This window comes from Megalobrama amblycephala, linkage group LG5 (genome assembly GCF_018812025.1).
Source record: "Megalobrama amblycephala isolate DHTTF-2021 linkage group LG5, ASM1881202v1, whole genome shotgun sequence".
NCBI lineage: Eukaryota > Metazoa > Chordata > Actinopteri > Cypriniformes > Xenocyprididae > Megalobrama > Megalobrama amblycephala.
Window position 1 is genome coordinate 28,117,677 of NC_063048.1, and position 22,924 is coordinate 28,140,600.

General features: G+C 36.1%; 4 protein-coding genes across 8 annotated transcripts in view; 2 read left to right on the forward strand and 2 right to left on the reverse strand.

The window, feature by feature from the left end:
* Positions 1–107: 107 nt before the first annotated feature.
* Positions 108–4,800, forward strand: LOC125268970 (gsk3b interacting protein). Of its 2 annotated transcripts, none has more exons than XM_048191625.1 (3): positions 108–239; positions 1,520–1,765; positions 3,138–4,800. In XM_048191625.1, the coding sequence occupies exons 1-3, from the start codon at positions 237–239 to the stop codon at positions 3,294–3,296; spliced, it is 408 nt and encodes a 135-aa protein (XP_048047582.1). In that variant the 5' UTR covers positions 108–236; the 3' UTR covers positions 3,297–4,800. The 2 variants fall into 2 exon arrangements, with proteins under 2 accessions (XP_048047582.1, XP_048047581.1); XM_048191624.1 differs by lacking the exon at positions 108–239 and adding an exon at positions 903–1,069.
* A 327-nt stretch (positions 4,801–5,127) lies between these two features.
* LOC125268969 (NPC intracellular cholesterol transporter 2-like) lies at positions 5,128–7,093 on the reverse strand. 2 transcript variants are annotated; one of them, XM_048191621.1, is made up of 5 exons: positions 6,955–7,093; positions 6,627–6,722; positions 6,427–6,534; positions 6,169–6,341; positions 5,128–6,077 (listed from the first exon to the last, which is right to left on the reverse strand). In XM_048191621.1, exons 2-5 carry the CDS (start codon positions 6,706–6,708, stop codon positions 5,991–5,993), a joined length of 450 nt encoding a protein of 149 aa, XP_048047578.1. In that variant the 5' UTR covers positions 6,709–6,722; positions 6,955–7,093; the 3' UTR covers positions 5,128–5,990. The 2 variants fall into 2 exon arrangements, with proteins under 2 accessions (XP_048047578.1, XP_048047579.1); XM_048191622.1 differs by lacking the exon at positions 6,955–7,093 and adding an exon at positions 6,814–6,877.
* A 1,438-nt stretch (positions 7,094–8,531) lies between these two features.
* isca2 (iron-sulfur cluster assembly 2) lies at positions 8,532–10,650 on the forward strand. The gene is made up of 4 exons (XM_048191620.1): positions 8,532–8,664; positions 9,129–9,276; positions 9,414–9,529; positions 10,249–10,650. The coding sequence occupies exons 1-4, from the start codon at positions 8,603–8,605 to the stop codon at positions 10,421–10,423; spliced, it is 501 nt and encodes a 166-aa protein (XP_048047577.1). The 5' UTR covers positions 8,532–8,602; the 3' UTR covers positions 10,424–10,650.
* Positions 10,651–11,163: 513 nt separating this feature from the next.
* eml5 (EMAP like 5) overlaps positions 11,164–22,924 on the reverse strand; it is a 101,492-nt gene continuing 89,731 nt past the window's right edge. For all 3 annotated transcript variants that reach the window (XM_048191618.1, XM_048191617.1, XM_048191616.1), the window contains 5 exons: positions 20,697–20,859; positions 17,229–17,332; positions 16,427–16,580; positions 14,402–14,502; positions 11,164–12,418 (listed from right to left, as the gene is read on the reverse strand). In XM_048191618.1, the coding sequence (XP_048047575.1) occupies positions 12,382–12,418; positions 14,402–14,502; positions 16,427–16,580; positions 17,229–17,332; positions 20,697–20,859 (559 nt within the window). In that variant the 3' untranslated portion in view covers positions 11,164–12,381. The remainder of the gene's footprint in view (positions 12,419–14,401; positions 14,503–16,426; positions 16,581–17,228; positions 17,333–20,696; positions 20,860–22,924) is intronic.

Genomic DNA, 22,924 nt, shown 5'->3' on the forward strand with positions numbered 1-22,924 from the left:
CAGTCTTCATGCGCATTGTAAGTCAGGTCGTGTGAAAGCAGCATCTCTGATTATAAGGCTAATGATGGTGTTTACAAACACGCTCGTGACTGCGCACTCTGTCGCGCGCCGCTCCACGCGGAGTGTTCACGAGCATCCGCTCTGCGCAGCCATTACACAGCTCACCCGCTCAGCTACAGGAGTGTATTTTTTACTACGAATTGGAAGAAAGCTTTAATAGTAAAGTCACTTTATTTATGGTAAGTAGGATTAAATTACATGGTGTAACGAATTTAGTTGATGATCTGATATCAAGGTTTCTAAGTCATATCTTTTGTCTATTTCTTTAAATATGTGATTGATCCGTTAGCCTGTATTTACATACTTCAAACTGATACTACATAATACAGTATAATATTATTCCGAAACAGGCCAAAATTCTGCAATTTATTCGCCAGTATATATGTATATATATTTAACATTACATCATAAATTGATTTTAATAACCAACTCATCTCACCATTTTTCGTTGGCGAGTTAATATACATTTAAAGTTTAGGAATTAATGCGAATAATGGGATCTTAAGACATAAATAAGTTTCAATTCATGCATGAACAATCCAGTAAATTTCCATTAGTGAATTTCAGTAGGAACACTTGTGGAAATGCGAGTGATGTCACCTTTGAATAACGAAAAACAGTCACATTTAAGAAAAATAACACAACTTTTTCAAATTTAATGAAGTAAATTAAATGTATTCACATCTTTGGACAATAACAATGCTTTGATGTTATTTGTGGAAAATAAAGAATTCTCTAGAAGCCCCTCCGCCCCCCCAAAGCTCGCGCATCCACCCGCACAATTTGTTACGTAATGAACTTAGCTGTTAGCTTTGCATTATCTTAAATGGCCAACTGCTAAATTATAGATTTAGACATTTTGCTATAAATTTGTTTCCTAAAATATCGTAACGTTTGTTGAGGCGGATACGCAGAAGCTCGTCTGCGCAACTGCTGCGCATAATTGAGTCACATATGAGTCCCAGCCGGCATGAGCCGGAAGTGTTCTGACGAACCACCCCAGGAGGAGGTTAGTAACTTATAAAATTATGTTAATAAATAAATATTAATCGCTTCAGACTTTATCATATAACATATTAACCTCTTATGTATGCTGTCAGACTATTATTCTCTCAATATAACCCGGAATTGGCGTTATATGGAACTTTAACGCTACAAGAGCCTCGATTGGCAGTAATAATATTGTTAGCTAGCCCTTAATATCTTTCAGATTGCCTTTATGCAAGTTACATATTACTTTACGCCGATGATTTGCATTAAACTGAGTGCTTCTTCCAAAAATTAAGAGCAAAACGTACTTCGTGACTTGTTAGTGGAGGAATTTGAGGCGTTAGCATGACTTTACAGTGCTCGCGCCCCCTCATGATCAGTCGACGTCAGATGTTTATGAACATGCAGTTCATCTCTGCGGGTTATTTGTCTGATAATCCATAATCTGGAGGCTCGCTGTTGTTTGTAGGGGATGGAGGTGGACTGTAAGCCAGAGGACCTGTCTATGTGTTCGTATGAGGAGCGCTGTGTGGAGCTGGGAGAGGTTAAAGACATGCGGCTGGAGGCAGAGGCGGTGGTCAATGATGTGCTCTTCGCAGTCACAGACATGCACGTCTCTCACAGTCTCACCAGCGGACTAGATATGGCGTATATAAACGTGGAAACCAGAGAGGGAAACCGATACTGCTTAGAGCTCACCGAGGCAGGGTTAAAGGTGAGTGATAAAGTATCACCTTCTAACAGCATTTTCTCTACAGCATTGATTGTAATATTGACAATCTGATGTTTTCCAAAAGATGAAGATGGGTCCACTTTCAATATAGGCCTCTACTTTAAAGTCATCATAAAATCAAAATTGGCAATTCTTATTTTGTTTGGGTATATTGCAGTAGTTATTATGAATTATCTGTGCACATCAATAATATTAATATTTATAAATATATATATGTATGTATGTGTGTGTGTATATATGTATATATATATATATATATATATATATATATATATATATATATATATATATATATATAGGGTTTTTTTTTATACAAGTGCCCTTGTGATCTTGAATCAAAATAATTTCCCCTCCCTCTTCCAATGTCATCTCCTCTCTGATGATGTTTACAGGTGCCAGGGTGGGACAACCTGTCAGTCACATTAGATTTCAGCAATAACAAAAAACAACAATCTAACCATCCAATCGATTCCTGATGGACAAAATCAAGTCCTGCCCTACATTTTTTCTTGTACAACATTCCATTTTATTTGGATATATGTCACTATAGGGGGAAAAAAGACTATCACAACTTTAATTTTTATATATACATATTATATTATTTTTATATATATATATATATATATATATATATATATATATATAATTATATTATATTATTATTAATAATTATATTAGGGCTATACAGTGGTTACGCCATGGTATTACATATGATTTTCTTCATTTGTTCCACCAGACGGCACCAGTCTGCCTTCCATTAAATAACTTTGCTCTGTTTTTAACTTCAAGGTACATTATGTAACTTTTGGCCCTCTAACGTAAAAAACAAAACAAAAAAAACTGCATGCATTTTGAGGAAGAACATTGTTTTGACTGTGCTTTGGTTCTGCCTGACTGTGTGGATGAATATGGATCACAAAACATTCACTAAGCTACATATGGCAATTTATCTGTTCAATAATATACCATACTCACCTGTTGAGTCTAACAGCATCTCTGTGTCACATTTCAAATCCTTCAGTTCTCACCATCTCTGAAAAGCCATTGACTCTTTAATTTTGAACAAAAACAAAAGGTTACATAATGTACCTTTAAACACTAACAGCTGAAGATATGAAATCTTTTTTTCTAATATTTGTATTTTGTATAGAAATGTCGCATAATTTAAAGGTGAATATTGTCTAGTACCATGAAGTCCCCAAAGAACGAATTATTGAAACATAATATAGTACGTTAATTTTACAAAGTAACACTTGTTTTCTTCAGTCCTGCCACTGATCACAAAGATGAAAAGTGAGAAATACCAGATGGTATGTTTCTACTGAGTCCTAAAGACTTGTTTGTTATTTGTCAGGTGGTGGGTCACACCTTTGATCAGGTGGACGAGGGCTTGAACACCCAGTATCATGAGACTGTTTACTCGCTGCTGGATTCCCTCAGCCCCGGATATAGAGAAGCGTTTGGAAATGCTCTGCTACAGAGACTGGAGAGGCTCAAACAAAATGGACAGTGACGGGTTCAGTATTATTTTGCTTGCTAACAGTTTTACCAAGTCCTGTGCCGCTCTCAGCTTTAAGCATCAGTGGTACCTTTATCAGTTTTTAGCCTGTGATATGTTTTAACAGAACTTCTTGGTGTTAATTTGACAAACTGACTTGCCTGTGATGTTTTAAAGTATTTTACTGTTATTTAGAGAGGTATCATTGGAGGCAGCGCTATAACACAATGGGCCCAGATGAAAACTCTGTTTTTATTTAACATTTATGCAAGTGAAATAACCCTCAGAAATGCTGTTATGTGGGCTATGGAAAAATGTTTGAACTAAAATCTTATGTTAACATACAAGTGCTCTGATTTTGGATTAACTGAGTCCTGTAAAATGAGTTTTTGAGCTCCATACTGTACTTCTGTCTACTGTACAGCATGGTTCTTTGAGGTATTATCATTAAAAACATATCAGATGCCTTACTACTTTCATTCAAATGTGTAAATTTAACCTGTTTACCAGATAGTGGTTGTCTGAAAAAAATCCTGATACATTCACTTTCTTCTCTTGGCTTGCTATTGATAATGTATCGAACTCCATTTGTGACTGTAGGAATATATGTCTATTGCTTTGTTTTCTTTCTCAATCTGTCAAAAACAGGAGAAAGGACTGATGAGCCAAAAAAAAAAAAGGTATTTTTTTGAAGAAAAGAGACATTCATCAGCTTTCTTAAAACAGTGCATTTTAGCACTGAAACAGAAGCTTTATACTTCTGAGTTGAGCAGAATCTTTTCCCCTGCAATTTCATTACATAACAGCATGTTTGTGTGGATGTCAATGCTTGACTTTTTGTTGTAAAGAGAGGGACATTTCCTATGGTTGATGATAGTTCTGTATCAGCAAGAGCCAATATATCATGTATTGGTGGTTTTTTTAAAAATTTTAAATTTTTATTGTTTTGGGGATGAAAGATTTTAAGTTATGTAGAACCTTTGCTTGACTGGTTAAAACATGTTCAATACTGCGCAGAATTGCACTAAAAGGTAATAAAGCAGCCATTTTCTGGCTTTCTTTGAAAGGGCTGCGTAAAAATATGCTACAAAAGTTACATTCCATTTCTTTTAGGTTTAGAACAGCATTTAGATACTTAAACGCATACAGGAAGTTCTTGTATGATGGGTTTCTACCTCATGTTGTTTTTATTTTGGCCATCTTTAGCATGCCTGTGAAATTGATGTGTGTTTCCAACTGGTTTTGGATAAGGTAGATGATAATGGTATGCCGTTTTGTGATAACAGGGCCAATGAACACATGCGGTCCTCTGGTTAACAAATTCCTGTCAAACACAATACACTAATCTCTGTCCCAAACAAGCATCCAAATAATTTACAGAATGTTTGCTCAAACATCCAAGAGGAAAACGAGTATGATGTACATGGCACAAATAACTTCTGTACCTGTAACTTCATTTCTGTAAGAAATGTTGCTCGCTTTTGTTTCCTTGTAATAAAAAGCACACATTCAAATGTTATTTTGGTTTGGTTATTCAGTTTTGCCAATAGTCATATCCTGCTTGCTTAAGAGTTTATTTAAAGACAGTGATGTTTCTTTTTGCAAGTTTCCAGTAAAATAATTGTGTAGTGAAGAAGTTATTGCTAATGTTCAATATTTAAACATTAAAGTTAACTACAAATTCTTCTTGGTCATGATAAATTTTTAACCTATTAAAACAGAACTTGTCACAACTGACCTAGTAACCACAAGCCCACAAACACATGATGGGTGACCTCTCAAAAATGAACAAAAAGCAGCTGTCAGAAAGCAGAACTGAAACAAGACACTGGACTCAGAAAGGAGAAACAGTGAACAGATCACTTTAATAGTCAACACGTCAAATAAAGATATCTTTAGCTGCAGAGAAAGCACTTTCAGCTTTACATTGAGCCTTTTAGACACAGTATTATGTTTAACTGGAGTGCACTCTTAGCTAACCAGCTGAGCATAAACATTAGATACAGTATGCCCACCATTATGGAAACTTTACCATTAAAAATGGTCATAGAAGTCTATATAATCAATATATACACAGCATTCCCACATCTTAAACATTGATCAAAAGGTGTGAGAACACTGGGAATATTTGAATTTTGCCCCAATTTAACATTCTGGATAAAAATACTCAAATCATTGTATACCATTAAAAAAAATAGTTTACTTCAGTAACGTACATAGTTGCGTGTCAAAACTGGCCACATTCGCCAATGTTTTAATAAAATACGCTCTTTTTAAGATTCAAGTTTTTATTAAATATGCAGATTTAAAAATGCAAGTAAAAATACACAAATAATTGCTCAAAGATGGTATGATTACAAACATTAGAACACTGTCTAGCCACACAGCAGCTAGCGCATACTTGATTTAATCACCGGCACTGACCACTGTCATTTGTCAGAGTCTCATTCTGGTGAATCATTGACAATTTTAGCAACAAACTAAGATTAGGCAATGTTTGTAGAGTGGCACTGTGTGCATAGTTAAAGATAAATGTTAAAATAACAAATCTGTCAGGGTTAGAAACAAAAAAGTAGTAGTATAAATCATAAAATCTGTGTCTACTAATATTAGATCTAAAAAAAGTCCATAGAAAAGTGTTTAGGCACACATCCAGAGGCTTCCCTTTGTAAGCGTTTTTTTTTTTTATCCTGGCTTCAGTGTAGACCTTCAGTTCACAATCTGAACTGGGAACTTGATGCAAAATAAATCTTTGTTGGAGTCATCTCTTAATTCCCATTCCACAACCAGTTTTAGCTAATAAACAAACCAAAAATAAATTAAGTGAATGCCTGTGATATTAAAGCACTGTTTGAACTAGAGAAAGATGAGGAACTTAAACACTTACTGTTGGATACTCGCTCTTGACGGGCAGCTGGTTGACGTAGCTGTACATTTTTTGTGGAGCAATAGGACACTGGATTCCAGACTTGCAACCATCATCACAAGGGATGGGGAAGGGCACCGGGACAACACCAATCACTCCATGAACCACAGCTTTACTGGTCTGACTCGCAACACCTATGGGAAATACAAACAAGTTGTTGTTTTCCTAAATTTAGATCTGATTTATTTAAGCTGCTACTGGATGTATAAAGCCACTCACTGCTGCTGAAGGTTACATTGACTGTATAGGACTGTCCCTTGTGAAGCTGGCATGGCTGTTGTGAGCAGGGCTGGATGTCAACCTCCACAACATTTCCGTCTACTGAACCTGTAAGGAAGTGCAATGATTGAAAAAACAGGGCAGAAAGACAATACAGATTATTATATTTGTTAAATATATAAACATGATTGAGTACTTACCACAGTCCACAAATTTCACCTGCTCAGAATTAGCGTAGGCGAGGAAAGAGAGTAAAACAACGCAGAGCATACGGTAATCCATGGTTCAGACGAATCCTGTCGAGAAAGAGCAAACTATCTGACTGAGAGACTACAACAAACACAAGAACAACATCGGTCAATCACATGACAGTGAATCTCTGCGTACTTTCGGTATACTTCCTCGTGAAGATGAATGTTACCGTTACCAATAAACACACAGAAAACTCAAAAAATAACAAAATAGGAGTGAGTTCAAACGTTAAAACACTTATAATGTATTTATTTACTAACTAAATTAATTGCTCACCAGTTCCTTCAGACCAGACTGTGCTCACACCCGATTTCCTTGTCACGAGATCAGTAAGTATGACTGTCTCCACCAATCAAATACTTTCTGTGTGGGCGTCTTTTTGACGCACACGCCTTTCGGCGAACTCTTAACCAATAGCAGTGACTCATGGAAACAGGAGGGCATTCTGTTGCCAGATATTTCAAAACCCCCCTTTTCAGGCAAGTATGTTTACGCAAAGGTTGATAAGGGGAAGTAAAACCATTTTAATATATCGGTTTTCAAAATGTTTACCAAAACTTTACTTTCTTCAAGATGTTGATGGGTCATTCTTCATTTGTGGCGGCAAATGAAACAGCTTATATAAACTTTTAAAACCAATAAACCATAAAATGTTTGCATTTTTGTATTCTGTATAAGGTGAAAAAGCGCATTCTTAAAGGGATAGTTCACCCTAAAATGAAAATTTGATGTTGTAGAACACAAATGATGATTTTTAACTGCAACCGCTGCCGTCTGTCAGTGGTATAATGCAAGTCAGCGGGAACTTGGACTATAAGAGTAAATAAAACACGACAGACAAATCCAAATGAAACCCTGCGGCTCGTGACGACACATTGATGTCTTAAGACACGAAACGATCGGTTTGTGCGAGAAACCGAATAGTATTTATATCATTTTTTACCTCTAATACACCACTATGTCCAACTGCATTCATCACTCGATTCGTTTGGTCTGATCGCGCTCTGACAGCGGCAGTGATGTCTCGCGCATATACTTCAATGAGAGCGAGACATCACTGCCGCTGTCAGAGCGCGATCAGACCAAACGAATCGAGTGATGAATGCCGTTGGACATAATGGTGTATTAGAGGTAAAAAAAATGATATAAATACTGTTCGGTTTCTCGCACAAACCGATCGTTTCTTGTCTTAGGACATCAATGTATCGCCACGAGCTGCAGGGTTTAATTTGGACTTGTCTAAGCAAGTTTTATTTACTCTTATAGTAGAAGTTCCCATCCACTAGCATTATTTGACTGACAGACGGCAACGGTTGGAGTTAAAAATCATCATTTGTGTTCTAGTGAAGAAACAAAGACACCTACATCTTGGATGCGCTGGGGGTAAGCAGATAAACATCAAATTTTCATTTTTGGGTGAACTATCCCTTTAAAAGTTACATTGTTGTTTTAAAATAGAGGTATTCTGGTGTAATTGCAACAATATAACAGTGGTTATATTGTTAATAATGATTTTATGTACAATTTAATTAAATTGAAAATGTAAAAATTTCGATTCGTAAATCTCCGAAGCAGTGTTTTGAAATCGGCCCATCACTATATTGTTTTTTTTTTGCCGCCAAAAAGTATTCTTGTCACTTTATAATATTAAGTTACCACTGAACTCACATGAACTGTTTTAAATATGTTTTTAATAGTACCTTTATGGACCTTGAGAGTTTGAATGGGTCCATAATAGAGGCCTCACTGAGCCATCGGATTTCATCAACAATAGGAACTGTACGGGTGCAGAACGACATGAGGGTGAGTAATAAATGACATTATTTTAATTTTTGGGTGAACTAACCCTTTAACAAGAACCTGGCAACCCACACTCTAGATAACTCCGTTATGCACATGCGCAGTCCTATCCGAGTTATAGAAGATGTCATTCGCAAGAAGACTGCTCATAAGCGCCCCTAAAACAGCGTCATTTTACCTTCTCAAGTATGCACACATTATCGAAATGACAGTGATATATTCCGGATGTAATGTCTAATATAAAACGACTTTGTTTGGTACCTGTTCTTCGGTTAATATAGCAATTGCAGGTAGCTTAGCTAGCTAGCTTGAGAACAGTTGCGATTGAAAGCTAACAGCACAGATGACAACATTTGATAACTTAAAGTAGCACATCAACACTTTTGAATGTCGAATGATAATCGCCACATGTTACTGTTACGTTAAAATTTTTGCTTTAATTACGGTGAAATTGTTGTCGGTTGCTTAAAAACAAACCGTTCTGTTACACACATTAAGCGTAATAAAGCTTTAATTGGTTTCATAGTTATTTTTAATGTTATATAACCATATTACTGTGCTGTGGATATCGAAACTGGTTACGTTAGTGTGATCAAGGGCATTGTGTGCAGCAGTTCAGTGTGTCACGTGTGTTTGTTTTTGTTGTCTAGCGTTTCCTCGGCCAGAGTTCATACAGTGAGAACATGTCCAGCTCTTCTCACCTCCACTGCGCGCTACAGCAGCGCCTCCTCCACCAAACAACTGCAAAACTCATCCATTGCAGCTGATGACATTCTTCTCAGTGATTCCTGTGTCAAGGTTTGAACTCACCTACACTTCATCATACATCACAATTTTGGCAGTTACAAAAAACCCCATCATACTAGACATGGACAACAACAAATAAAATTAATCAAATAAAAATGTATTTGTTTTTTTTGTTTTTATTCCTGCAGAGGCTTGGTGAGATTATGGTTAAGGGAGAGTATCTGAGGATATCAGTGGAGGGAGGGGGATGTTCAGGATTCCAGTATAAATTCTCAGTGGATGGTGTTAGAAACGAAGATGACAGGTAATTACAAAAATCAGTGCGTAGGCACTATCCTCAAACAGGGCTTGAAAAACTTGAATCACTCAGAAATTCATGTTTTTCCATCAACCTCAGGTCAATATCATGTCATATTTACATGTAATGTATTTTATATGAGTTTTGGAGCCATTTTACCAAACTTTAAGTGAGTTTAAACCCATGATTTTGTTGTTTTCTAGCAATAAACAATAAATAAACAAAAATGTTATAAATTAGAATAAAATGTTAATGTAACTTAGACTAAATTCTACTTAAAAATATTCTGTTTATATTTATTAATATAAAATAATGGTATTCCTATATACTTATTTTTAGTATCATATAAAAGAAAAATATTTGTTTGATCATTTTATGTACAAAATCTTAGGAAGTTTGATGCTGTAGAAAGAGCCTAAACTGTGTTACTACATATTAAAAAATATATATTATTGCTAAATAATAAAAATATTTTCACACAATTTGGATGAATATTGAATAAGGAGGTGAGAGCGCCATTTTAAGGATAAGGGTACAGACTTTTAATCAATGTAAAACTTAATTCTATGTTAATTGTATCTTGTTGATCTAACTTTTCTAATAGTTCACTCTCTAAATAAAGAGATTTGTGCCTTCCTTTGTTACCAAGTCTTAAGATTCATACTGCAGAAATAATTTAAGAAATGAATTTTTGATTTCTTGCATTTATTTCTCTTTCTTTCCAGAGTGTTTGAAAGAAATGGTGTTGGGATAATAATTGACCAGGACAGTCTGGAGTTTGTGAAAGGATCCACTATTGACTTCAGTCAGGAGCTCATCCGCTCTTCCTTTCAGGTGTTGAAGAACCCACAGGCTGAACACGGCTGCTCATGCGGCTCGTCCTTCTCTGTGAAGTTCTGACACATATTCTCTCCATCACAGCGTTGCAATTTATTAAGTTATTTATGCATGCATGGCTATGTGCTGCTTTAAGATCAGTCAGAAGCATAATAATAAGCTAACGTTAGAGATTCTGATATATGGCCACAAATGACATGATGGAAGAAAATCACAACCTACAGATGTTAGTGTGTTGTATATAAGGAAGATTGTAAATATATTTCTAATAAAGTTATAAGATCATACAATTTTCCATTGCCTGTTGAGATTCTTAAATCTGTGGAATAGAGCCTGTTGCATCACAGTGTTTGGAGGAATCATGTGATCAACATTTCTTGAGATAAAGCTCAGAAAATGTGTATTTTGAATTAAACGATGGATTGATCATAGAACTGGGTTAATAAGCTTCCTGATTGCATTATAAAAACCAGTAAACTGTAAGTAAATATCATATTATCTGGGTAATGAGGAAGTTCATTATCGTAGTGTGCTGTTCTTTTTTTTTTACACTGACAAAGTCTTTCCCTTGAAAGAAGATCAAATAAACTGTGCCAAAAGATTGAAAGGAATGTTCCGGGTTCAAAACAAGATAAAAGAACTTTGACTCAGTCCTCATTTTAATTACATTACTGTAAACTATACTCTGATAATCAACAATATGCCGCAGATTTGTATTGAACCCAGAACAATCAGTCCACGTCGCTTTAGAACGAGTGAGATTTCTATAACTTGCAATCTGAATGAGACGATTCAATAACTATGACAATGTTTTACATGAATGTGTCATATATGTACATCTTTTTTTATTATTAAAGTTGGCTTTTAAGAAACATTTCACAAAAATATACAAAAGAATGTCTTTACAAATGATATTTACATCGATAACAAGAAAATCATAATACGCATTAAGCATCTCTTTCGATCAGAATGTTAACACCGAAGGAGAGAAAATGTTGCATTTCATATCTTCAGTTCACTCTGAGCCTCGGCAATCCAGCAGAGTAAAATCAAATGGAAAAAAAACCCAACAATGATAAAAAACTGATTCCTAATCAGAATGATTGTGATGTCATAAAGGCTTCAGCAGCAAGATGAACAGTGAATTCAGATAAGACAGCATTGGAACAAACTCTTTTCATTCATTTTCTGAGGGATTGCATCACCATTTTTTTCTTTTAAACTTTGATCTCAGACATAAAACACGAAGCATACGGTTCATTCCTACTCACACACAGACATTTACTAGTCGAGCTAAAGCTGCTACATATGAGGTTAGGAGTGTCATCTACTGTTAAGGGAGATCAGATCACGTTCAAGATCAACATTAAAAGACCACTGGACAACCACAGTGAGCAGGTCAAGTATACAGTGCATAGAATGCTTTGGCATGCTGACATCCTAGAATATAACGCCAGTGTTACATTCAGGGAGAAGGCCACAGGAGATCTATTAAACCTTGAAAAGAATCACCCAACTAAACCAACATTAAGAAATACAACACAAAACAATCAGGTTATGATATAAAACGAAAATCTCCAACAAAAACACCACACCTAAATTAACACTCAACGGGTAGTTTAAGGCTAATCGTACTTCGCTTGCTACAAGTTCTTTCTCAGTTGGAAGAAAATCATCGATACAGACGGACTCCAAAATAAATTACGTCCTGCAACTTGTAGCTCAAGATTTTCTTTTAAATAATAATAATAATAATAAAAAATGTAAAAAAAAAAAAAAAAAAAACGTGAGGGGTAAACACATACACATCTGACAGATCTTTTACTGTATGTTGGGTCTTGTGACACCTTGGCCCAACTATCATTCAAAAACGGCTCAGTTCAGGTATGGGTGACACATGCATCCGGTCACGGATCAGACGGGTAGTAAGACTCTGTGAAGATCAGCGTCTGATCTGTTCACTCGTGCTGTCAGCTGGGCTCGTGATGGTTTTGAGGCAGAGGGGAAGAGACCACATGTCCTCAGTGAGGAGCGTGGACACACCGCCAAACAAACAGGCTGTAGAACATACACAGAGAAAATGTAATTATATTATTATAAATGGGAAAGTTTCTTTCTTCATTGTACAACATTTAGGACTGATTGGCTGATTGATTGATTGATTGATTGATTGATTGATTGATTGATTGATTGATTGGGCTTTTTCTAGATGCATCAGCGCTGCGCAGAATGATCGTCGTATGACATCAAAGTACAGCGAGAGCGATTCAAAAGCATAAGTAGTTGTCTGCTCTCCAATCGATTGCCAATGCATCTCGAACAAGCTGATTGGTTGGTTGGTTGATTGATTGATTCATTGATTGATTGATTCATTCATTTAAAGTTTCACTTAACATTAGCAAATATGGCAAAAAAGTAAATTTTGGATCCTAATTTTTCATTTGTTAGTCATGTGTTGTTCCGAAATATTCATATACATGCACTACTATTCAAAAGTTTAGGATAGGTACGTTTTTTTAAATGAGTCTTTTATTCAGAAATGATGCGTTTAATTGATTAAAATTGACAGTAAAGACATTACATTGTTTTATACAAAAGAAAAATCTATTTTAAATTATCTATTTTAAAGGTACCCTTTTTTTTTGTTTGTTTTTACAAGATGTAATATAAGTCTAAGGTGTCCCCTGAATGTGTCTGTGAAGTTTCAGCTCAAAATACCCCATATATTTTTTTTTAACTGCCTATTTTGGGGCATCATTAACTATGCACCGATTTCGGCTGCGGCCCCTTTAAATCGCACGCTCCCTGCCCTCCCGAGCTCTCGACGATAATACAGTGCATTTACAAAGTTCACACAGCTAATATAACCCTCAAATGGATTTTTACAAAATGTTCGTCATGCATACTGCATGCATGCATCGATTCCTGTGAGTAAAGTATTTATTTGGATGTTTACATTTGATTCTGAATGAGTTTGAGGCTGTGCTCAGTGGCTAAAGCTAACATTACACACTGTTGGAGAGATTTATAAAGAATGAAGTTGTGTTTATGCATTATACAGACTGCAAGTGTTTAAAAATGAAAATAGCGACGACTCTTGTCTCCGTGAATACAGTAAGAAACGATGGTAACTTTAACCACATTTAACAGTACATTAGCAACATGCTAACGAAACATTTAGAAAGACAATTTACAAATATCACTAAAAATATCATGTTATTATGGATCATGTCAGTTATTATTGCTCCATCTGCCATTTTTCGCTATTGTCCTTGCTTGCTTACCTAGTCTGATGATTCAGCTGTGCACATCCAGACGTTAATACTGGCTGCCCTTGTCTAATGCCTTGAACATGAGCTGGCATATGCAAATATTGGGGGCGTACATATTAATGATCCCAACTGTTACGTAACAGTCAGTGTTATGTTGAGATTCGCCTGTTTTTCGGAGATCTTTTAAACAAATGAGATTTACATAAGAAGGAGGAAACAATGGTGTTTGAGACTCACTGTATGTCATTTCCATGTACTGAACTCTTGTTATTCAACTATGCCAAGGTAAATTCAATTTTTGATTCTAGGGCACCTTTAAATAAATACTGTTTCTTTTGAACATTCTCTTCACCGAAGGATCCTGAAAAAATGTATTGTGGTTTCAACAAAAAAAATTAAGCAGCATAACTTTTTTCAAAACATAATAATACATATTTCTTAAACATAAATTGGCATAAAAAAAATTATTTCTGAAGGATTGTGTGACACTGAAGACTGGAGTAATGATGCTGATCTATCTATCTATCTATCTATCTATCTATCTATCTATCTATCTATCTATCGAGTTAACAGAACAGAACAAAACGTGTTAAAGTTTTTGTTAAAAGTAAAACAAAGCTGACAACTTAGATTGGATCCTGAAACTGTAACATAGAAAACACACTGAAACTTTCTCTAAATGTTGATTTTAAATAGGAAGAATGCTAAAGAAAGTACAGAAAGATAGAGGCCTGTGAGAAACATAACGAAAGCACAAGTGAACAAGCACCTTCTATCATCGCCTCCAGCACTGACGACAAAGCGATCCCCACTGGTGAAGCGGATGTTGGTCAGGTGGGCAGAGTGGCCCAGAAAACGTTTGTGTTTGGCCTGAGGAAACAGATTCTAGTGAGACAATTTGCAATTTTATCCTTGATAAAGCAGAAATATGTGCAGCACAGGTCAAAAGAGTGGACGAGGGAACATTTTATTTTAATATATAACAAGTATGCATATATAATGAAAACACAAAAGATTTTACGGTCTAATTCAACAGCTGACCTTTGGCTGTTGTGAGAATGTTTTGTTCTGTGTTGACAAAAACTGTCACATCCAGCCCTTTACTGTCTTGTGATGTGCTGTCACATGCTAGGGCATTATACAATATGCAGAGACAGCGAAAGTTAGTCTGTGGTTTCTATTTATCTGTAGGAACAGCACTATTGACCCTTGTGAAAAAGAAGTACACTTTAGCATACTTATTACTGAAATAATAAAAAATATACTTAAGGGTGTACTGACACTTACAGTAATTGCATGTTATTTACAATTAAATGAAAATGTATTCGTTTAAATTTATATTAAATGCAATCAGCTGAACTTTGGAGTGCTTTTATGACCCAATTTGGTAGGGTGTAAGTACATCAATATATGTAATTTCATAATTCTATTGTCTTTGAAATAAAGTTAAAGTGTACTGTCGAATACTGGCAAGCAACTATAGTACACAAAAATATAATTTAATATATTTTTTATAGAAACTTGTATGTAATGTATTTAAATATATTTGTAATTACACATGATGATGCAACTGAGTACATTTAAAATATTATTAACTTTAAATTTAAAATTATAATGAAATACTTTACATGTGCTTTAGTATGTTAGTCAACACATCAAAATAAGTGTACTTCTTTAAACCACAATAGATTATTAAAACAATGCACTTTTTAAACCTGTAGTCTAGAAAGTGTCATGAAAGTGTACTCTCTTTAAGTACACTGAAGTTGGTTTGGTTTAGGGTTGGTAGCATGCAATTATGCATAATTTGTAGTTATTACTATAGTAACTGCATGTAACATATGTAACAGTGAAAATAAAATAAAGTGTAAAATAAAGCGTTAATACTTTTAAGATATGAAGTACACTACAAGTGCACATTCAGTATAATAAGAGCACCTCTTTTTCACAAGGGGACTGAAATCAGGTCAGTTTTGGAACAAAAAGGACATATTTGTGTTTCTTACTGTCGTATAGTTGAGTGACTTGGGTCACTTATGTTTAGTTAATCACAGAAACTGTAATCACAACCACAAATTTGAACCGTTTCACATATATAACACTTATTTGATATGCAAAGACTTGCTGTTTAAGTTAAAGGAGACATGCTCCTTAAACAGTGTTTAAATCAGAGGTTCAGAAAAGGGTGGAACATGGCCATTTATGTATATAATATGACTGCATTGCATGTAAAAATCATACCAACATTATAAGTGGCCACAGGGAACATGCAGCGCGTGACCTCTTTAAATCACATTTGGATGGTGTCTATTCAAATATGGCACTTGAATTTTCCTGATGCTTCTCAACAGCATCAGTCCCCATCCGATTTCATTGTATGTAAGAGAGCAGCGTGAACCTTCTTCAAAACATCTCTTTTGTGTTTCATGGAAGAAAATCATATGGGTTTGGAACAACATGAGGGTGAGTAAATGATGACAGAATTTTTATTTTCCATCCTTAAGACCTCATGGATGAACGTGATTTCACCAAGTACAACATGTTTCTGGATCAACATCTTTGCTGATCCTGGAACAACATTCCAATCAACCAATCAGATTTGAGGGTCAAGTTTACAGTTTAGGCTTACAATCTGGGTTAAGTGCTTCTACATCAGTGTAATTCACCTATCATTTAAGATAATTTATGGGTAGGGTTAGGTTCAGGGACTGGAATGTTGTTCCAGGATCAACAAAATACATTGATCCAGGAACATGTCTTATATTATTCCTGTAAAAAAAAACAGTATACTTACAAATTTCTCTGGACACGGAAAGTCGAACAGCTTAACCATTCCAAAGTCATCGCCTGTCACGATGTTGAGGCCGGAGTGAGACACACAAGCGCAGGTTACGTCTGCCTTATCTGTGTTCCTGGACCAGATCCCCACCACTTCATCCCCTAGGACACTACAGAGACACCCAAACACTTAAACACTGCAGTACTGTCTCAGATTACTCTTTATTGATTTCATTTCTATTTTATGGGATGCCAGCAGAGCTGGAACCATCAACTGTTACCAAGGAGGTCTATAATAAAGGTGCACCAGACAGCAAAACAAGAAATTTAGCTTGAGTAACAAAATAAATGAGAAGCAATGCAGCAACCACAAACTTTCCTGTCCAGACAGGATTAGATTCCCTGAGTTAGCCGAAAACAGAAGGTAATTTGCTGTGTAATTTTTTACCACTTATTTGAGGAAAAACATGTTAAATTTAAACTGAATAAAATTATAAGTTTATCTAACCTCCTTACCAAATGGATACTTATCATTGTTGTCAGGAGAAAAAATGCTACCTTTCAGAAAATGAAAAAAAAAAAAAAAGAAACACTGTATTTTTACATTAATTAAAAACTGCATTGTCAAAGCAAATATTGTTGCTTTATATATGGCCAGACACTTGCATGTGTCGTTATATTATTAACATTTTAACAAGATCAAGCTCAAATGGAGTTACAAGGGCTTTGGCCAGCAAATATCAGACATATATGGAATTAAACCACACCATGTTCGTTGATCTGACCAGAGGAGAAGTGTGGGTGCATTGCAGCATTACCTTGTCCATGTGGCCCAGGTTATTCTGTCTATCACTGCTTGCTCAGTGACTTGCTTCCCAGAAGGCACCTCATAGACTACACGTTTATAAGCACCAGTAGACAACTGCAGAGAACACAGACAGTGAATACATTTGTAGAGCTGATCTAAAGCTGCCTAGCAGAAAAACAGCATAGAGAAAATCATTACAATATCAACACTGTTTTTAAATAGAGAAGAAGAACCTTATATGTTTCTAACTTTAATCAAATACTTTCTGTAAAGAATAGCTTAGGCAGTGATTCCCAAACATTTTAATTTAATTCAATAATTTAAAGGTGCCCTAGATTATGTTTTTAAAAGATGTAATATAAGTCTAAGGTGTCCCCTGAATGTGTCTGTGAAGTTTCAGCTCAAAATACCCCATAGATTTTTTTTTTATTCATTTTTTTAACTGCCTATTTTGGGGCATCATTATAAACGCGCCAATTTTATGCTGCGGCCCCTTTAAATCCCGTGCTCTCCGCCCACAGAGCTCGCGCTTGCCTTAAACAGTGCCTTAACAAAGTTTACACAGCTAATATAACCCTCAAAATGGATCTTTACAAAGTGTTCGTCATGCATGCGGCATGCATGCGTCGGATTATGTGAGTATTGTATACTATTATATTGTTTACTTCTGATTTTGAATGAGTTTGATAGTGCTCCGTGGCTAACGGCTAATGCTACACTGTTGGAGAGATTTATAAAGAATGAAGTTGTGTTTATGAATTACCGTAAAACTTCAAATAATAGCCGAGTCCCAAATAGACGCCTGTCTCTTTTAAACGCCTGGTGTGACGACAGGTTTGGGTAAATAAAGGCCGGTCTCAAATAGAGGCCTGGTCTGTTTTTTTAGTATCGGGTTGCTTGCGCGCGCGTGTGTGTGCGAGGGAGAAAGAGGAGATAATATATTTCATTAACTTCGGGATGTTATCATTAGGTATGTGGCCTGACAGTAGCTTCTGATGGAAGTGAGGATCACCTTATCCATTGTTTCAAAGAGGGAGAGCCGTGCGCATCTGGGCGAGAGCTGTTAGTGCAAGCAAGGCAGGCAGAGTTAGCGGAGGCTGGAGAGGAGAAGTGGAGGAGAGCGACGTGGAGGAGGAATTCGCCAATGAACTTGTAATTGAGGATCGCGGGATGATGATAGTGATGAATAGAGTAATTTTCTATCACATGATTGCAGTTGTTTTACAGGGTAGCCTTCATTCTTTCTTGTTGATATGTTTCGGGCAACAAGTTCATATGCTCGATGGATTTAGCGGTAACTTATATTGTTCTGCCCATTGCTGTCACATCGTTTCGTTTTTTATGCTGCCAATAATCTAAGACATTTCTTACACTAAATTATTTGTTAAACACATTCGTTTAGGGGTAACTTGTATTGTTCTGCCCATTGCGGTCACATTGTTTCGTTTTTTATGTTTATTTTTTATGCTGCCAATAGCCAAAGACATTTCTTACATTAAATGATTTGTTAAACACATTCAAATTAATTATAAATAAAACGTAATATAATGTGGTAACCTCCTACTGTCATGCTTGAACATCTCAACACTAAATTAAAGGCCTGTCTCTTATAGACGCCTGTCTCAAATACAAGCCGGTGCAGTTCGGCGATTTGGGTAAATAGAAGCCCGGGCTATTATTTGAAGTTTTACGGTATACAGACTGCAAGTGTTTAAAAATGAAAATAGCGACGGCTCTCTTGTCTCCGTGAATGCAGTAATAACCGATGGTAACTTTAACCACATTTAACAGTACATTAGCAACATGCTAACGAAACATTTAAAAAGACAATTTACAAATATCACTAAAAATATCATGTTATCATGGATCATGTCAGTTATTATTGCTCCATCTGCCATTTTTCGCTATTGTTCTTGCTTGCTTACCTAGTCTGATGATTTGGTTGTGCACAGATCCAGACGTTAATACTGGCTGCCCTTGTCTAATGCCTTTTATAATGTTGGGACCGTGGGCTGGCATATGCAAATATTGGGGGCGTATACCCCGACTGTTACGTAACAGTCGGTGTTATGTTGAGATTCGCCTGTTCTTCGGAGGTCTTTTAAACAAATGAGATTTATATAAGAAGGAGGAAACAATGGAGTTTGAGACTCACTGTATGTCATTTCCATGTACTGAACTCTTGTTATTCAACTATGCCAAGATAAATTCAATTTTTCATTCGAGGGCACCTTTAACAACACATTCACATTCACAGTTCTCAGATGTTGTTTAATGGTCACAGGACACACAGGTAAACAAATAAAATATTTGTAAAATAAAAACAAATAATATTTAGGTTTTATTTTGATTTTTAGTAAGTAATTTATTTTAATTTTTAATTCTTATTATTTTATTGTTAATTTTATTATCATTTTTTAATTAATTAATTTAATTAACTCCTTCCCCACATATTTGATCATTTTCACAAAACTTTAATGGCCCCCAGAATATTTTATTTTATGAATATCTGAATGTGGGGAAGTTTCATAAAAAAAAAAGCAAAATTTTGAACAAAAAGCTTTTTTTTTTTTTGTTTGTTTGTTTGTTTTAAAGACCACACAATGTGCAAAAGCAATCCTTTTATTGCTTTTTTTCTGCTGCTTTTTTGCCTGTGTTTTGATTCTGAGATTCTCTACTATTTGTGCAATAGCGCCCCCTACCATATAACAGTGAAAACACGGAAAGCCGGAAAATTCTGTCAAAAAACTCTTTCCCCACCATTGACAGAAACAGGTGTGTTTGACTTGAAGCGGCGCTGTGCATGACATGGTGTATGACATCCAAGTACTGCAAGCGTGATTCGAAAGCATGTGTAGCCGTCTGCTCTCTAATGTCGTACTTTTATGTCATACACTGATCGGTCTGCACAGCGCCGCTTCAAGTCAAACACGCCTGTTTGCGTCAATGGTGGGGAGAGAGTTAATTATTAGATTAGATTAATTATCAGATTCCCTCAGAGACCCAAGTGTGGGTAACCCTGGCTTAAGGTGCAGGTATAATTCGTTTTCCATGTTCTTCTCCATCTCTTTCAAAGTATAATCCTTTGACTGTGAGCATTAAATAATTGAGTACTATCTAGTGGACCTTTCTTTTCAAGCACTCAAATCACTTGTACAAAAATCGGCTGCACGTGGATGGTGTGTGTGGACATCAACGGAATGAACCGATGATCAATCTGTGAGCCAGAGCGGAACAAAAACAAGTGAGATATTCTTTCACCTTTTGGCCCCTGGTGGCGACATTTAGAATGGTGTAGCACCCTTGTGAAAAACAGTACACTTGTGCATTTGTAGTGTAGGCCTACTTCAAATCTTAAAATTGTATTTTTTTTTTTTTTTTTAAACCGTGTTTGCAGATGGTATTATATAATTAAATAAAAGACCACTTAAGTGTACTTTGTAATAATGTCAAAGACACACATAAACACATGCTGTACCTGCACAAAGCAGCTGTCAGCAGAAAAATCCATCTGCATGACAAAGCTAGGGATGTCCCTACAGCAGTTGATGCGGTTGAGCTGCGGTCCTAATGTCAGGTCGTAAAAATCCACAGCATTCTCACTGGAACCCACAGCCAGGTAGCGCGAGTCTGGACTGAACCTGAAGGAAAAGAAACTTTAGTTGTTGCAACGGACCACATTATTGGTAGAATTAAGCCCAAAGTATATTTCAGGTTCCCGTGTTCCGCGACAGTCCGCGCACTGACGTGATTTTCATCATCAGGAGGGTCACTGGACGTCTACACACACTGTCCGCACAACCAATTTTTATGTCTGTGCAGACGGTTCGTGTACAACAGCGCATGTGAGAGACGGAGCGGGACGTGGAAAATGAAGTATACCTGGGGCTTCAAATAGCATTCACCTACACTGCGTTCCAAATTATTATGCAATTGACATATCAGTAAGATTTCAGTACAATAAACATTCAGATTTTAGTTTTTCTAAGAAAATGTTTGTTCATTTATTTATCCATGTCTTTTTAGATAACTGGTATCAATCTCAGACAAAATAATTTGCCAGATCTATGGAAACCCTACTTAGAGGTTGTTCCACATTATTAAGCAAGTCACAGTTCTCATGCAATATGGGGAGGAAGAAAGATCTTTCTGAAGATGAAAGGCATGAAATGGTGCAATGTTGTGCAAAAGGCATGAAAACAACTAATACTGTGTGAAACTGAATGGAGATTATCAAACTATCATAAGATTTGTGAGTGATTTAGAGCACAGCACAACTCGGTCAGATAAAGGCTTATTAATTAAAGTTCCTATCAAAAAAATTAATTGTATTAAAAGGGCAGCTATAAAAAAAGCCAGTGTTGAGCAGCAAACAGGTATTTGAAGCTGCTGGTGTCTCTGGAGTCTTGAGAGCCTCACCATGCAGGCTGGCAGTTGTGCATAAAGATGCATTTTAGACACCACTAACCAAACCTCACAAAGAGAAACATTTACAGTGGGTGTAGAAATACATTTTCAAACAGTTTTATTGCTGTGGTGTTTTTTTGCAGCATGGGATAGTGCATAGTGCATTGTACAAATAGTGCATTGTACTATGCACTATCCTCCTTTTTATAATATAGTTGAAAATGGCCAGTTATGAGCTCCACATATCTTGCAAAAGTAATTTTAATACCCTCCATCTCACTTCCCAGTATTCCAGCCCAAATCATCACCCACCAGCTCCTTGCTGACGTCGCAGTCTTGTTGGAACGTGGTGGCCATTCACCAACCATCCAGAAATCCATCCATTTAGACCATCCATTGTAGTACGGCATTAGTCAGTGAATAAAACCATTTAAAAATTAGTCTTAATGTATTTCCAAACCCACAGTAAATGTTTCTCTTTGTGAGGTTTGGTTTGGAGTGGCTGAAATGCATCTTTACGCACAACTGCCAGCCTGCATGGTGAGGTTCGCAAGACTCCAGAGACACCAGCAGCTTCAAATACCTGTTTGCTGCTCAACACTGGCTTTTTTATAGCTGCCCTTTTAATACAATTAATTTTTTGATAGGAACTTTAATTAATAAGCCTTTATCTGACCGAGTTCTGCTGTGCTCTAAATCACTCACAAATCTTATGATAATTTGATAATCTCCATTCAGTTTCACACAATATTAGTTGTTTTCATGCCTTTTGCACAACATTGCACCATTTCATGCCTTTCATCTTCAGAAAGATCTTTCTTCCTCCCCATATTGCATGAGAACTGTGACTTGCTTAATAATGTGGAACAACCTCTAAGTAGGGTTTCCATAGACCTGGCAAATTATTTTGTCTGAGATTGATACCAGTTATCTAAAAAGACATGGATAAATAAACGAACAAACATTTTCTTAGAAAAACTAAAATCTGAATGTTTATTGTACAGAAATCTTACTGATTTGTCTCTTGCATAATAATTTGGAACGCAGTGTATGGAAGTTTGTTTCTGCCTCAGAGTAAAAATGTTTTTTGTACCTCATTATTGTGACTTTATTTCATATTTTTAAATTACCTTTATTTTTCATGCTGCAGTGGAAAATGGATTGAATTATTTTAGTGGCTTGAATTATTATGCATTTGTTTACAATATTAAAGGTGGTACAGGGGATGTTTTCGTCGACTGAGTTTTTGAAATGAGCGCATGCGCAATCCCCCTCCTTCACAGCTCATTTCAAGTGAAC

Excerpts from the sequence above, each read along its gene's own strand:
- LOC125268970 (XM_048191624.1), top strand. The coding sequence starts at position 1,031 with ATGAGCCGGAAGTGTTCTGACGAACCACCCCAGGAGGAG. Across the intron at positions 1,070-1,519 it reads ACGAACCACCCCAGGAGGAG|GGGATGGAGGTGGACTGTAA; the intron begins GTTAGTAACTTA and ends TGTTGTTTGTAG. Across the intron at positions 1,766-3,137 it reads TCACCGAGGCAGGGTTAAAG|GTGGTGGGTCACACCTTTGA; the intron begins GTGAGTGATAAA and ends GTTATTTGTCAG.
- LOC125268969 (XM_048191621.1), bottom strand. The coding sequence starts at position 6,708 with ATGGATTACCGTATGCTCTGCGTTGTTTTACTCTCTTTCCTCGCCTAC. Across the intron at positions 6,342-6,426 it reads CAATGTAACCTTCAGCAGCA|GTGTTGCGAGTCAGACCAGT; the intron begins GTGAGTGGCTTT and ends TATTTCCCATAG. Across the intron at positions 6,078-6,168 it reads TCAAGAGCGAGTATCCAACA|CTAAAACTGGTTGTGGAATG; the intron begins GTAAGTGTTTAA and ends TTTGTTTATTAG.
- isca2 (XM_048191620.1), top strand. The coding sequence starts at position 8,603 with ATGTCATTCGCAAGAAGACTGCTCATAAGCGCCCCTAAAACAGCGTCA. Across the intron at positions 8,665-9,128 it reads GCGTCATTTTACCTTCTCAA|CGTTTCCTCGGCCAGAGTTC; the intron begins GTATGCACACAT and ends TTTGTTGTCTAG. Across the intron at positions 9,530-10,248 it reads GTTAGAAACGAAGATGACAG|AGTGTTTGAAAGAAATGGTG; the intron begins GTAATTACAAAA and ends CTTTCTTTCCAG.